This window comes from Gobio gobio (genome assembly GCF_949357685.1).
Source record: "Gobio gobio genome assembly, chromosome: 17".
In the NCBI taxonomy this organism is placed as follows: Eukaryota; Metazoa; Chordata; class Actinopteri; order Cypriniformes; family Gobionidae; genus Gobio; species Gobio gobio.
In genome coordinates this window covers 37,514,499-37,528,529 of record NC_137110.1, presented here as the reverse complement: position 1 = coordinate 37,528,529, position 14,031 = coordinate 37,514,499, and the positions used below count along the sequence as shown (strand labels likewise).

Genomic DNA, 14,031 nt, shown 5'->3' with positions numbered 1-14,031 from the left:
ATAAAGTGTAAAGAAAAAGGCCGAGCAGAGGTTTTATAGTAGGCTATGTAGTATGCAGACCGTATAACATACTGTGTGTAAAACGCGATATGATGTGTGCAAAAACAGTCTATGAAATGTTATCACCCAATAATAGCTGCCTGTCGCAAATAATGCACCCTAGTAAAAAATAGCATGAAGATACAGAACAAATAAAAATAAAATACGAGTCAAAGGAGTGTTACTTCTGACCAATCGTAGTTGTACCTTTTAATCACGTCATCGTCAACACGCCCACTACAATGGCGCTTCCGGACTGGACAGTGTATTTACTTTGTATTGCATCAATATGTGGAGGGTTTTACATCTGTCGTTTTCCTAAATGCGCCAGAAAAACTGCATGGAAAAACAGTCTGATCGGTAAACTGATGGCTCGCACAGAGAAACCACTCTTTTGGATAGCGTAAGTGGCTTATTTGGCCTGCTGCGGCAGTTATTTTTTATATTTACACAGGCTAACGTTACTATTTGTATCCACACCAACCGTATATGACCTTTACATGAACAGTTTTGTAAGTGGTATTGAAATATAACGTTAATTGTTGTCTTATGTAGACCTTCCTTTCAGTGAATGTCACTGATTTGTCATTTTATCATGGTCAGTGATTAATGTACCTAATGAAAAATGTATAACGTTACTTAAGTAATTTTTGATCTAACCATCAATTGTGCTTTCTTATAAAACAAACTAGGGTACTTATGATATCCAATAGCCTAAACATTCATGTACTCCCCTAATTGATTATTTAGTTTAAATTTACAGCATTTCTGCCCAAATATCATACTAATTATTATTTGTAAAGCCAGGGGGGATGGGGGCAATTTCATGCATGCACAACGGCATAAAACACTCAGGTGTCATCTTTAAAAACACTTCCAGGTACTCTCTGTATACGCGGACCAAACTCGGGTACATATTTCATAAGAGGCAGATGAGGAAAGCACGGGAGCGGTACCCCAATGGCCACTCCAGAACTCAACCCACTATAATAAACGGTGAGCGGAAACACCTTTTCCCATCATGCACTCAAGAACTGATAACTAATCATTAATGTCACGCTGTTATTTTCAACAGGCATCAAGATAATACCAGTACCCATCCTAGCAGACAACTACAGCTATGTGGTTATTGACACTGCATCCAATACAGCTGTTGTGGTTGATCCGGCCGACCCTCAGCCTGTTCAGGTTGGATTCTAAAACAAGTGGTTTCAGAAATAGTTTTGCTGGATTATATATCTGACTGTAATGAAATTGCCAAACCCATGTGGTTTAGTGGAAATTGCTCCCTCTTCCTCACTGGTTTACCAAAATTGTGTAAGATGGAATAAGTTTCTGCTATTTTTATAGGAAATCTGACATTGTGTAATGGACAGATTCCAGTTTTTAATTCTCACAAATGCCAAAGTACAGTAGTAATATCAAAATATCTAGGACCCTTCATATACATAAAGAGATGTTTTTTGGCCATGATTGTCTTTCATATGATATTAACCAGAGCTGTTCTTATCTTATTTCATGGTCTGTCTCACCCACACAGGCATGCCTAGAGGAAGAGGGGGCGGCATTACAAGCTGTTCTCTGCACACACAAGCACTGGTAAGAGCAAATTTGAAAATGCAAAAATCTATACAGCCTGAATGCTGTGCAATGAATGTATTAGCAGCAACTGTGACAGATTGACAGTTTTTAATCAATAACTAGATACATTAGTACCACTTATTACCCATCAATGTTGCGTTCAGAATGATTTGTTTGAGAATTTTAGGATTCTGTTGAAGATCATTTTAGTGTTGTAAGATCACATTGCACCAGTTCTAAGACATGAGTCATGAGTCAACTTCCTTTAAAGGGTTTTTCACACAAAAATGAAAAATATGTCATATTTTATTCACCGTCATATAGTTTCAAACCCATAAGACTTTTGTTCATCTTTGGAACACAAATGGAGATATCTTTAATATTCACAAATATACACATAACCAAAACTTACATCCTTCGCAAATTACAAAAGACAAGAATTCCATATAAATAGACACAATCACTTTATATGATGAAAATATCTGATTTAGTTTTTTATTCACATATAAACGTTGACCAATGCACACCAAATGTGGCGAAGTGATCATTTATCTTCAGTAGAATTTGATTAATCTGTTCGATTTATATGGATTAGTTTTATACTATGTCTTTGTGTACTTTTTTAAGCTTGAAAATGTTGGTTGCAAAAATGATATATATAATGAACAGTATATATAACAGTATATATTATATATATATATATATATATATATATATATATATATATATATATATATATATATATATATATATATATATATATATATATATATATATATATATATATATATATATATATAAGAAGAATTTTCAAAAATCTTAATTTGTGTTCCAAAGATGAATGAAGGTATTATGGGCTTAGAATGACATGAGAGTGAGATTTTTCATTTTTGGGTAAATTTAGCATTAAGATCTAATAGCTAAACACAATAATAACATCAAAGTATTTATATAATTTTCCCCCCCAACCAGGGACCACAGTGGAGGGAACAGGGCTCTAAAGAGACGCTACAGTTCCTGTCGAGTGTATGGGAATGCTATGGACAACATTCCAGGCCTCACACAGTCAGTACCTAATAAATTCTGCTGTTCCATCATACATTATTTTAACTGTTAAAATGACCCTAAAACGAATATTTTGTCATTATTTACTCAGCCACGTGTCATTTAAAACCCGTAAGACTCCTTTTATTATTTTGGGGTCAGAAAAGAATATATTTTGAAGAATGTTTCAACTGTCTTTGTCCATACATTGAAAGTCAGTGAGGCGTTTTTTTATATAAATATATATATATATATATATATATATAGATAGATAGATAGATAGATAGATAGATAGATAGATAGATAGATAGATAGATAGATAGATAGATAGATAGATAGATAGATAGATAGATAGATAGATAGATATTAGATAGATATATTAGATAGATATATATATATTATATCTATCATTTATTTTTATAAATATCTACTGATTAATGAAATGCATACAGGTTTGGAATGACATTCCTGTATTTATCTAAAAATACAGACGTGTTTGTTTGTTTGAGAAATTAAATCCCAGTCTGTGTTTTCTAATTCAACTAAACCTATTTTACCTATTTACTTATCTATTATTTACATATATGATTGTTATAATAATTTCAGATGGCATTTGGGTATTAATTGAGAGCATGAAACAGAGCAATTAAAATGACGTTTTTGTGGATTTAGCCCCCTTTCAGACAAAGACACAATAGATTTTGGAACTCGGCTGCACTTCAGGGCCTTCTTTACACCTGGGCACACAGTAGGTCACATGATCTACCTGCTTGATGGCCAAGTGATTGGTGGCCCCAGCAGCTTGTTTTCAGGGGATCTGGTATTCCTCTCTGGATGTGGTGAGTGTGGCATTATACCTTATCTCAGTGTGCTCTTAAAATGCCATTGTATCATTTTGTTTAAAATATTTATAGTGTTATTGTTACCTGCCTTCAGTGTTTGACATTGTGTGTATACTTTACAAATACTTAAATTACTATATACCCAATATTGATGCACAGCAAGGCATGCCAACTGCAAACAAGAATTCTTAAATCCAGCTAGGTCTATTTAAAGCTCTGACTCATTTCCAACCCTTGTAGGGAGAATGTTTGAAGGTAATGCCACAACTATGTTGTCATCTCTGGATACTGTGGGATCGCTGAATGATGATACTCTGCTTTGGCCTGGTATGAAAACACAGTCTTTTTTATAGTCTTTTTACACTTTTTAAGTTGTTAACCAGAGTAGGGCTGAAACGATTCCTCGAGTTACTCGAATTAAAAAAATCATTGAGGCAAATAGAATAGTGCCTCGAAGCTTCGTTTAGTCCATTTAACTGCACGGTCATGTTGGAGAAATAATTTTTGTGTAGTAAGGACTCGGAGTATGTGCGGTTTGCGGTTATATCCGCGGGTCAGGTGGGTAAAGTAATAAAAAGTAACATTCCAAAAATTGGGGATGGATGAGAGATAAATTATTAATGTGTTTATTTTAATAGAGTCGCAGAATTCTCATTTCACGGTAAAACGCAATGAATGTGTCATTTTTAAATTTTCGTTTTCAGCTCATTTAAGATCATATATATTTGATATCTCCGAAATACACCATTAAAACGTTCTCAAAGCTAAGCGCAACAAATAGCAGAACAAGCTGTAACTGTTGTGTGCGTGAGATGCGCAGCGCTCGTGCTCTCAGAGCAGCGTGTTTTCATTGATTTGCGTCATTTAAATCTCACACTTTAATCATATTTATTGCTCATAACTTAATAAAACAAGCTGCGTTACTATGATGAATGATTAGCTTAAAATGTAGATCTGTATGTGCGATGTACTTAATCTGAATTAAATACAAACACATCTCTCGCTTTTGCTCACGTTCCAGTAATTACTCCTCCGTGTGCTGTATAGGTTGTCAACCCTGGGTTATTTAAGAAATGTAATTTCGCCAAAGAAGATTTTTAAAGCAACCTACGTCAGTAACCTACGTCAGCATCGCGCTTAACACTGAGACACATTTGAATAATTGTAATGTGACGATCGGGTGCGGATATCTAAATCAGATAAAATCATGTGCAGGTGGATGTTTGTTTTTAACAGCGGATTTGGTGACGTTAGAGCTGATCCACGCATCTCTAGTATCTCTACTCTTGTTCTTGTTCAAGTTTCCTTCCTGTCCAATATGTTTTGCTTCTTACAAAAGCCACAAAGCATTCAAAGAAGACCGTAAAGGCTTGTGTCATGCCTGAGCTGAAGAAGCTGAAACATGGAAGTTAAGATGCACAACATACAGTACATGCAATGTTTAGGCATTATTATTATTATTTTGATTTATAGGTTGTAGGTTTAGTTTAAAGTTGTATATATGTTTACCTTTTTAAAGTAATTTGAAATACATTTTTATATATTATTTTTTTTAATGATTAATATATTTGTATTTGCATTTTGAATATAATATGGCAATTGAACGCACTAAATTGGTTTAGTTTTTACAGATGTATGCAATTTCAGCAATAAAACGTAATCATTTTCTAAAAAGGAAACAAGATAGTTGTTACTTTTAAGATACCCGTCTTATTTTTTCTTGTATATTTAGTATTGCTCTTTAATAAAGAAAAAGTACTTCTTATCCGATTATTCGATGAAATAATTGGCAGAATACTCGATTACTAAAATAATCGATAGCTGCAGCCCTAAACTGCAATTTTTGCAACAAAAAAAAGTCAATTTTGTCCTTCGATTATTTGTTCCATGCTTCAGACTGTTCATACTTTATCCTGGGATCATAATAAATCCTGGATAGTCAGTTATTTTGGATTTATTGGACAAGTACAGAACATGTTTGCGTGTCTCTTCGTAACTCCAAATAAAGCTTTTGGAGGCAATTTTGAACGATTTTCCATTTAGGCTGTCAATTTTCCCTTAAGAGTTGAAATTAAGCACAATGCATGAGAGTGTCTGCATTGTATAAATTATTAATGTATTTATGGCATTCTTGCACCACATTTAGGGCTTTTCGCTGTTGAAATAATTAACCCTGGGCCATTCTAAACTCTGGGTAAATGGAATCCTGGGTTATTTTGCTTCACATTTCACACTGCTCATAATTTATCGGGGGTTAATTAATCCTGGGTATTCATACGAAGACATTTTACACTGTACATTCCAAAACCCTGGGTTAACATTCTTATTTGCATATTTGTGGTGCCATTGATTGGACGACCCCAGCACACAACCTGTTCACATGAAGATTTAAGCATTGTGCATCCTCATATAATCTTGTCAACTGTACTTTTTCTGAATGGGCTTTGCGGTAGATAGAGGCAAGAATCAAGCGGTGCTAACCCTACTCTGGAACAGGGGGGTTAAAAGCGGGCTTTAGAACGTTAAGTGTAGTGTGAAAAGCCCAATAAACTAGATTTAACCCAGGGTTAATTATAATGTGACAAGCCTGTTTGCCATTTTTAGTTTTTGTGCACAACTTTTTTTGGACTCATGCTTTTGTAAACTAGCACTTGGTTGTGATTCTAAGGAAAAGCTTGGTAAAGTTGTTTATTTTTTCAGGACATGAGTATGCTGAAGATAATCTTCTGTTTGCTGCTGAAGTGGAGCCTTGCAATGTTGTGCGGGAGCAGAAGCTGCAGTGGGTGCTGCAACAGAGGGGTCAGAGACTGTGTACAGTAAGGAAGACAAGATTTCTATTAAGAATTCCTAATATCAAAAAAGGCTAAGATGTCCAAGACAATCCAACATAAGTGTTACATTTCGAGACTTTAAATAATATTCCTACCAGCCAAGCTTGATTTTAAAGGGTTAGATCACCCAAAAATGTAAATTCTGTCATCAATTATTCATCCTCATGTTTCAAACCCATAATTGTTTTGCTCATCTTCAGAACACAAATTAAGATATTTTAAATGAAATATGTTTTGATGATCAATGTTTTTATTTAAATATAAGCCTAAATTAAATCTGTTCATCATATAAACCGATTGTGTCTCTTCAGAAGACTGATTAAAGTGCTTGATTAATATGGATTTAATTTACAATCTCTTTTTGAATCAGTTTTGGGTGAATAGATTTTCAGGGACAGAAATCTCTCAGATTTCATTAAAAATATCTTAATTTGTGTTTCGAAGATAAACGAAAGTCTTATTGGTTTCGAACGAAATAAGGGGGGAAAAATAATAATAGAATTTTCATTTTTGGGTGAACTATTTTAAAGTAATTATCTCTCTCTCTCCTCTATACAGTGTCCATCCACTCTAGCAGAGGAAAAGCAATACAATCCTTTCCTGCGGAGCCACTGCCAGGATCTCCAGGGGGCTCTGGGCCTGCAGCAGAAGCAGGACGAGGACTGGACGTCGTATCGTGCCCGTGTTTTAGAGGAGCTGCGTAGACGGAAGGACATTTATAAGGACCGATAAGGCTTTTATCCACTTACATCTGGAGGTTGCAACCACTGAAACCATTCCAAGCTAAACATGTACTGCTCCCTATATAAGTGAGCTGGATTAAAAGCATTAATGTGAATTTAAACGTTGAACTGAAAAGTAAAGGTTTTGTGCAGAGAGTGATGTTGACTTGGGCATTATTTTGTATACAAAACATTTTTTTTTGGAACTTTAAGTATTTGGCAAACTTTGAAAAGGCATTGTTTGAATTTTTTTTAGAAACGTTTTCCTTTAAATGCTTTTTTTCTTACCCTTGACTGTGTTGGAGATGTTCCTTTTTAAAATGACCCGCGTTTTGAGTAATTATGGTACCACAAGCACTGATATTTATGAACGTGTTGTCATAATAAACCCATGAATTATTAACTAATATGTGTCTTCTCTGTGTTGCACTGTGGATGGAAATATTGTGGCGCGATTACAAGAAGGTTTACGGCGGTTGTTGACAAATTCGTTACCAAGGAAACCAAAGATGCTAATAAGTTGGAGGCATGAACGACAAACACAAATAGACACTAAATAAAAGGTTTAAAGGCCTAACAGTTAGTGTAGATGCTGTTAGTAGTTTTGACTGTTTCTTGTGTTAAAGCCATATGTGCCGTTTTATAGTTGATTCCGATTATTCTGCTTTTTAATAGCATTAGCGAAGTAGCGCGACATTTGCTGAAGCAAATGCTGTTAAAGGTCAATAAAACTTACAATCCAGGTAACGTTAAAAGAAACACGGACGCGCATAGTTTTACATTTCGTCACTCCTACGATCTCAAAGATCGATATTAGGCAATATTTTTTTAACTATTGCTGTGGTAGTCTGGTTTTAACTGGACTTTCTACGACATGGAGGAGAATGAAACCGAAGAACTGAAAGCTTTCGCTAATGCAGTGGAGTTTATTCACAGCATTGGTAAGTCATTTAACGTTACACATGATAATGATTTAATAAGTGACGTCACGTCTAAAGTTAAAGAGTTCAGTTTGCCTGTCAGATATGCTATTTTAGGGTCAGGGACCATCTGTTAATGGCATCAATGTCCTTCACGTTCATAAAGTTGCACTGTAACGTTATTATTATTTTGTTTCTCTTTTTTATGAATAATTTGAACAGCAGATTTTTCATCAGCTGTTATATAACTGTTCAGGATGGAGGCTGTATGCCAGTATTGTGATAAAGCACTGACATCTACATACATGAATGTACTGAATGTTTCTTCAAAAGTCCTTTCAGATCCTCATAACTGGGATCACCATAAATGAATCTTCAGTCAAGAGACTAACAGTGTGTGATGATAGCAATTGACTGCTGATTGCAAGCCACTTCTGCTGTCACTTATAGGATCCAGGGATCTGGACGATTGTTTGTTCGCGGATTCACTTGTGACTGTGTCAGAATCGGGCAGGGAGCTGGGAGACTTCTCTGTGAGTGTCACCAAGGCGAGCTACAACGAAGAGATCTGCTATCTGCTCCATGCCAACAGTCATGGAACGATCGATGACATTCCTTGTGGCACATCCATTGAAGGTGTGATTACATTGTATAATGGCTATTTCTTGTCTTTATAATTTGTTAGTGAGAACACACATGGTATTTGTTTCATTTTCTCAATCTTTTTTTAAAGTTCGTTAACCTCTGTGTTTGTTCCCTTGTGCTGTTTCCAGCCTACATATCCAGAAAGCTTGAGATACTGGAAGAGAATCATCATGAATTTGTAAAGGTATCTTTTATATCGACATAAGTTGAGTTTATGAAAAACATAGGGTAGGTTCTGTTTGATTCAGTACTTATCTAATAGATTTAGTTTAATATTATAGAAATGATAAATGTAATGCAATGTAAAGCCACCCAAATCGAGATATATCTAACTGCAGAACCGCAGAACCACTCAGCAGTCTGAGGTCAGCAGCGCCAGGCCAGCAACATCAGACATCAGTTCACATGGTGCTGACAATCGCATATCTCACCCCAACCACACACAGAGAAAAAAGGGTATCAAAATTGTACCTTTAACAGCTTGGCACTGGGGCAGTACCCTTAAAGGACACATTTGTACCTTTTTTACCACAAAAAGTTTCATGGTAGTACCCCTAAAGGTACAATTTTGACGCCATTTTTCTCGGTGTGTACATTATAACTATAAGCTTTAGCTTAACAAATGCCCAACCACTAAACCTACCCCTAATGATGCTATAAGCTCCACCCCAACACCGACGCTGCTGACATGGTGCTGCTGTTCTGCAGTTGATTATTATTGCCCAAATCTGAGTTGTTGCAAACATTCCAGCTGGAAAAGCAGACGGTGGACCGGAAGGTACATATTGTTAGACAGGATGATCAACTAGTGGTAAACAGGATCATCTCAGAGAAAGAGGTGAGTACTATTCTGCACAACATTGAATACATGTACTTAAATATGTGCTCAAAATAAAAATCAATAATGAAAATTCTCGTCTTTTAACTCATTCTTTAGGGGGTGAAGACACAAACCCACACATTTCCACTGAGTTCTGTAAAAGGCTTTGTGTCTGAGGCTTCCAACTTCCTGATCCTGCGCATTCTGGCTCGGCAGAAGACTGTTCCAGAATACATGACGTTCCTGTCATTTGATGCAGAAATGGTGCTTTCTAAATCAGTTTATGTAAGTCCAGGGAGATTATTGCTTATTACGACCCTTGGATGTTATTTATAAGCTAAATCGATGTGAACAGTACATGTATGGTTGAAGATGGTGTGCAGTTTGTCATTTTTTCCCATGAGATTGATGTACTTGTTTGCTTCAGAGAGCACTTGGGTGGAAGAAGCAGATGATTGGGGAAGAGTTAGTCGATATCTTTGGGATTGAAAGGACTGTCTCCTCTGCAAAGGACTCCTCAGCAACGTGGCATTGCTACTTCATGCCTGATGGGTAGAATACTCTCTAGAAAGGAAAACTTGTTATTGTTTCTCATCAGAGTGGATGGTAGCTGTTGATTAGCATCTTTCAATCAAAACCAAAGCTGCCATATATGGTTGTTTACAAACTCAAAGCTTTTTTGCAGCACCTACAGAAGGAGTTTTTAAAGATATGCAGAGGTTTGAACATTAACTTTTCCTAAAATATTTTACACTTAGGCATCTGGCAAGCAGAGTGCAGCTGGGCTCACCTGCAATTATGAAGCTACTACATTTACCTTTCTTGCTCGATGGAGGTTTGAAGACTTTATCACTTTGCAGTCTGCTTTTTAGTGATCAGAATGAATCTTTAAAGTCCAACAATTATGAATAAAGCAAAAGGGTTTTGCTTTTTTTTAGTGGAGAAAGACCACATGTTTGAGAAGAAGCCACTCATCTGGGAGGAAGATATGGAGCTTTACTCAAAGTTTCTTGACAGAAAGGTGCCTATAACTGTTCATAAGCATTTAAATGATGTCATGTTTAATTCAAGGATGTCAGAAATATATATTATTGTTATGTTTTGTCTGATAATTAATCATTTATAAATACCTGTTTGTGGTTATTAGAATATACTGTCAGGTCTGTAAATTATTTTAGAAATGTAAGGAAATAACACAAAGTACAACGTCAAATAAAGGTAATTTATAAGCAAATTTTATAGAAGCAAATCTGTGACTCATTTTCACTTGTTTATGACACAGGAGGAACTCAAAGCGGACTACTCCTCCTACATCAGACAACACCCTGAGCTAAAGGCTTTAATGGCGGACTTCCTGCAGTTCCTGCTGTTGAGAAAACCCCACGACGTCTTCTCCTTTGCTCGGGACTTTTTTGCCCCTTTTGCCTCTCAAAGTCCTCCAGGAAAATCCTGTAATGATTCCCAAAACTTTCCATAGGGATAATAAACACTAACAAAGTGTGTGATGTAGCAGAGATTGGAAATAAAGGTTTTCTTCTAATAGTGCCTTGGTATAATTGCTTTATGCGCTGTTTTTGTATGTACTGTAATAGTATTTGGTTCATATCCAGATGTTAATGTGAGAGACACTGTTGGTGGTGCCGTGATAAAGAAATATTGTACAGAATCTTTGCCCATATAAAAATACCTTAAACTGTAAACATATTAGAGCCTTTTCTTCTCATAAAACAGAAATACTTGTAACTGTTTATAGAAAGTAGCTGAAACTGTGTGTATGTATGTATATATATATATATATATATATATATATATATATATATATATATATATATATATATATATATATATATATATATATATATATATATATATATATATATATATATATATATATATATATATATATACACACACACACACACACAGGTACACATTAAATACAAACTCTTTATGTATTTCTTAATGCCAAACTTTCTGTAAATTAGAAGTATTCCTTAGAATTCCATGACTCAATGGTAAACCCCACAATTACAGCACAATTGTGAACACCTTTATGTCACTTCCTGTTGAAATTGAGAAAAGTCTCTGAAACTGAAAGTAAAGCGTTGGAAACGCAGTAGCTTTAGCATGTCGAGCAGACTAAATCGATTTTGGTTCTACGAGTGTTTACGTTGATTTTATTTCGGGTGGATGTTGTACATGTAAAGGTAAGAAGAGTTTTGAGCATTTTCATTGATTGTTCGTTCGAGTGAACTTTCATGAATGTGTTTGTTATATCAGTTTGCGGTTCGTTCAATTGTAGCACTCGGATTCGATGTTTTGTGTTACTTAGTTGCCAGTCAGGATATTAAAAGCAGTGGCAGTGACATGATACACTTGTTCTAAAAGTATTTTATATACTTGTATAAATGTTACATATTTCGTGCTACACTGAATACTACTAGTTTAAATAATCTTATCACACAACAGAACTATCAGGTGATTATAAATACGTGTCGTGATCTGAAATCGCCAAAAATTCACTTAACCCGAGGTTAGTTGTCCGAAGGGCACGGTCACACACCAATATGCTTTTGAAACAAGTTATATTACACAAATGTCTGTTCAAAACTTGAATGATAGTATTTTTGTGAATTCTGAAACTAAAATTTCATTAACAAACATCATATGATCTGTGAACACAACACGCCGGAAATACATTAAACTATACAGGTTATATTACACTATATTCTCAAGAGAAAGGTATTTTTCATAAATGTTCGGTTGGGCATGTTTTGACATGTCTTTGAGCTTATGGTTATTGGTTATTCAAGTACAGTTCTCTGCGGAACAAGAAGGGGGCGTTTCAAAACCGGGAAAGGTGTTTTTTTTTCCAAAGGTACGGAAGCCGAGACCTATACTTGGGGCCATTCGTTATTTTTTCTTTCTTGTTTTCTCGTGATCGCAACTAAAATGAACGAATTTACAAATTCTTGAGATTAGGGACAAAACATGTTTTAGATGTTTCACAAAAAAAATTAACACTAAAAATCGGTATTTAAATTTGGTCTCATGAACCAAATTAAAATTAATAACTTCAGAACTTAATTTGTCAACTCCCGTCAGACACACTAAAAAGCATGCTAATTTAATCTATCCAAAAACAGTGTTAAGTCTTCAGTTATGTAATATTGGTGTTCAGTAAAGGAGCAGTAAAGTCATAAAAATACTTTTTCACACTATTATGAACTCAATTAACTCAGTTCCTAAATTCCTTAATTCTCCTGCCTCCTTTTAATATTAAACCTATATCACCAATGTTCTTAGGTAATTAAGACATGTAGTTCCATTGATGTTTTAAAAATTTTGCTCAATAAATTGAAAAAAGAATGACATTTCTTTCAAAATTAACAAAAACCTTCACCTGACGGTGTTATACTGATGGAGTTGACAAATACTAACGGTGTTGACATAGGTCCAGCTGGGGCCAAATATACAGTATATGTAAATAGAGTCATGAAACCGTATTAGAAGAATTCCCCATATGCAAAAAAACATTATATCACATTATATAGACTTTTTGAGAGCACTTGTCAACCATCAGACATAAAACCTGACGGAGTTGACGTCTGACAAAATATATATATATATATTTTTTTTTCTCCACCTTAACCACGTGTTGTACAGTGGAGCAATTTAGTTTTTTTCCTCAGTTGTAGCTGCCTTAATAAACATAAAAAAATGGCAAGATTTATCCCTCTACTATTTACAGAAACTATTACACTGCGATGACGGAGTTGACATGTTAAAGCTGTGACCGCAGTAGCTTCAATATTGTTTGTTTAAAATATAAAAAAAATATATAACTTACAGTATGTGTCCTACTGTGAGATCCACAATGAGAAGGAAATAGTAAGTGCTCCTCAGAGTTAAGGCTGCCCATGACACTGCCTGATTTATTCAGAATTATAAAAAATACAATTCAAGATTTACTCTTTGTATTGTTTGATATCTTAAAGCTCTCCGCCTTTTAATGTAACAAATGTTTTTATTTATTGCATTTTTAAACACTTTGTTTGGCAGTTTTACTTTGTGACCTCATGCTGAGGACAGGTTCAATTACATGTTTCCAAGTATCGTGTGTGCTTTTAAAATAATTCTAAAGAAATTATTTAAAAGTATAAGCAATAAATGTCCTGAGTATACACATTTCCTTTAGATGTTAATATGTTTATTTTGTTGATATTCTTACTTTTTAACATAAATAATAGGGCTTTCGTGTTTAGGACATGTTTTGTCCCTTATTTCAAGAATCAGTGATATATATAATTGTTGCATGCTGTTAGGACTTCCATAAAATATGGAAACTGTGTTTTTTCCGAGGTCCTCCGTAGACGTAGGCTATGGAAACATTTTTACTCGTGTATATACACAGACTTTGAAGAGCATCAATTATTAAAGGGATAGTTCAGCCAAATATTATCCCATAATTTAATCACCCTCAGGCCATCCTAGGTGTATATGACATTCTTCTTTCAGACGAATACAATCAGAGTTATATTAAAAAATGTCCTGGCTCTTCTAAGCATTATAATGGCAGTGAATTGT

At 34.9% G+C, this 14,031-nt stretch overlaps 2 protein-coding genes across 3 annotated transcripts; both read left to right on the top strand.

Annotated features, from left to right (window-relative positions):
• Positions 1-257: 257 nt before the first annotated feature.
• On the top strand, positions 258-7,466 carry pnkd (PNKD metallo-beta-lactamase domain containing). 2 transcript variants are annotated; one of them, XM_079840891.1, is made up of 9 exons: positions 258-442; positions 920-1,035; positions 1,115-1,227; positions 1,580-1,638; positions 2,593-2,685; positions 3,337-3,503; positions 3,747-3,833; positions 6,207-6,322; positions 6,896-7,466. In XM_079840891.1, the coding sequence occupies exons 1-9, from the start codon at positions 282-284 to the stop codon at positions 7,067-7,069; spliced, it is 1,086 nt and encodes a 361-aa protein (XP_079697017.1). In that variant the 5' UTR covers positions 258-281; the 3' UTR covers positions 7,070-7,466. The 2 variants fall into 2 exon arrangements, with proteins under 2 accessions (XP_079697017.1, XP_079697018.1); XM_079840892.1 differs by lacking the exon at positions 3,747-3,833 and having other exon boundaries at positions 281-442.
• Positions 7,467-7,552: 86 nt separating this feature from the next.
• Positions 7,553-11,141, top strand: catip (ciliogenesis associated TTC17 interacting protein). Its single transcript, XM_079840893.1, has 9 exons — positions 7,553-8,000; positions 8,430-8,615; positions 8,753-8,808; positions 9,376-9,462; positions 9,562-9,729; positions 9,872-9,996; positions 10,203-10,279; positions 10,383-10,465; positions 10,727-11,141. The coding sequence occupies exons 1-9, from the start codon at positions 7,934-7,936 to the stop codon at positions 10,919-10,921; spliced, it is 1,044 nt and encodes a 347-aa protein (XP_079697019.1). The 5' UTR covers positions 7,553-7,933; the 3' UTR covers positions 10,922-11,141.
• Positions 11,142-14,031: the final 2,890 nt, after the last annotated feature.

Coding starts and splice junctions, on each gene's coding strand:
- pnkd (XM_079840891.1), top strand. CDS start 282: ATGGCGCTTCCGGACTGGACAGTGTATTTACTTTGTATTGCATCAATA. Junction 3,834..6,206: donor TGATACTCTGCTTTGGCCTG/GTATGAAAACAC, acceptor TTATTTTTTCAG/GACATGAGTATGCTGAAGAT. Junction 6,323..6,895: donor GGGGTCAGAGACTGTGTACA/GTAAGGAAGACA, acceptor TCCTCTATACAG/TGTCCATCCACTCTAGCAGA.
- catip (XM_079840893.1), top strand. CDS start 7,934: ATGGAGGAGAATGAAACCGAAGAACTGAAAGCTTTCGCTAATGCAGTG. Junction 9,463..9,561: donor GGATCATCTCAGAGAAAGAG/GTGAGTACTATT, acceptor CTCATTCTTTAG/GGGGTGAAGACACAAACCCA. Junction 9,997..10,202: donor TGCTACTTCATGCCTGATGG/GTAGAATACTCT, acceptor TTTTACACTTAG/GCATCTGGCAAGCAGAGTGC.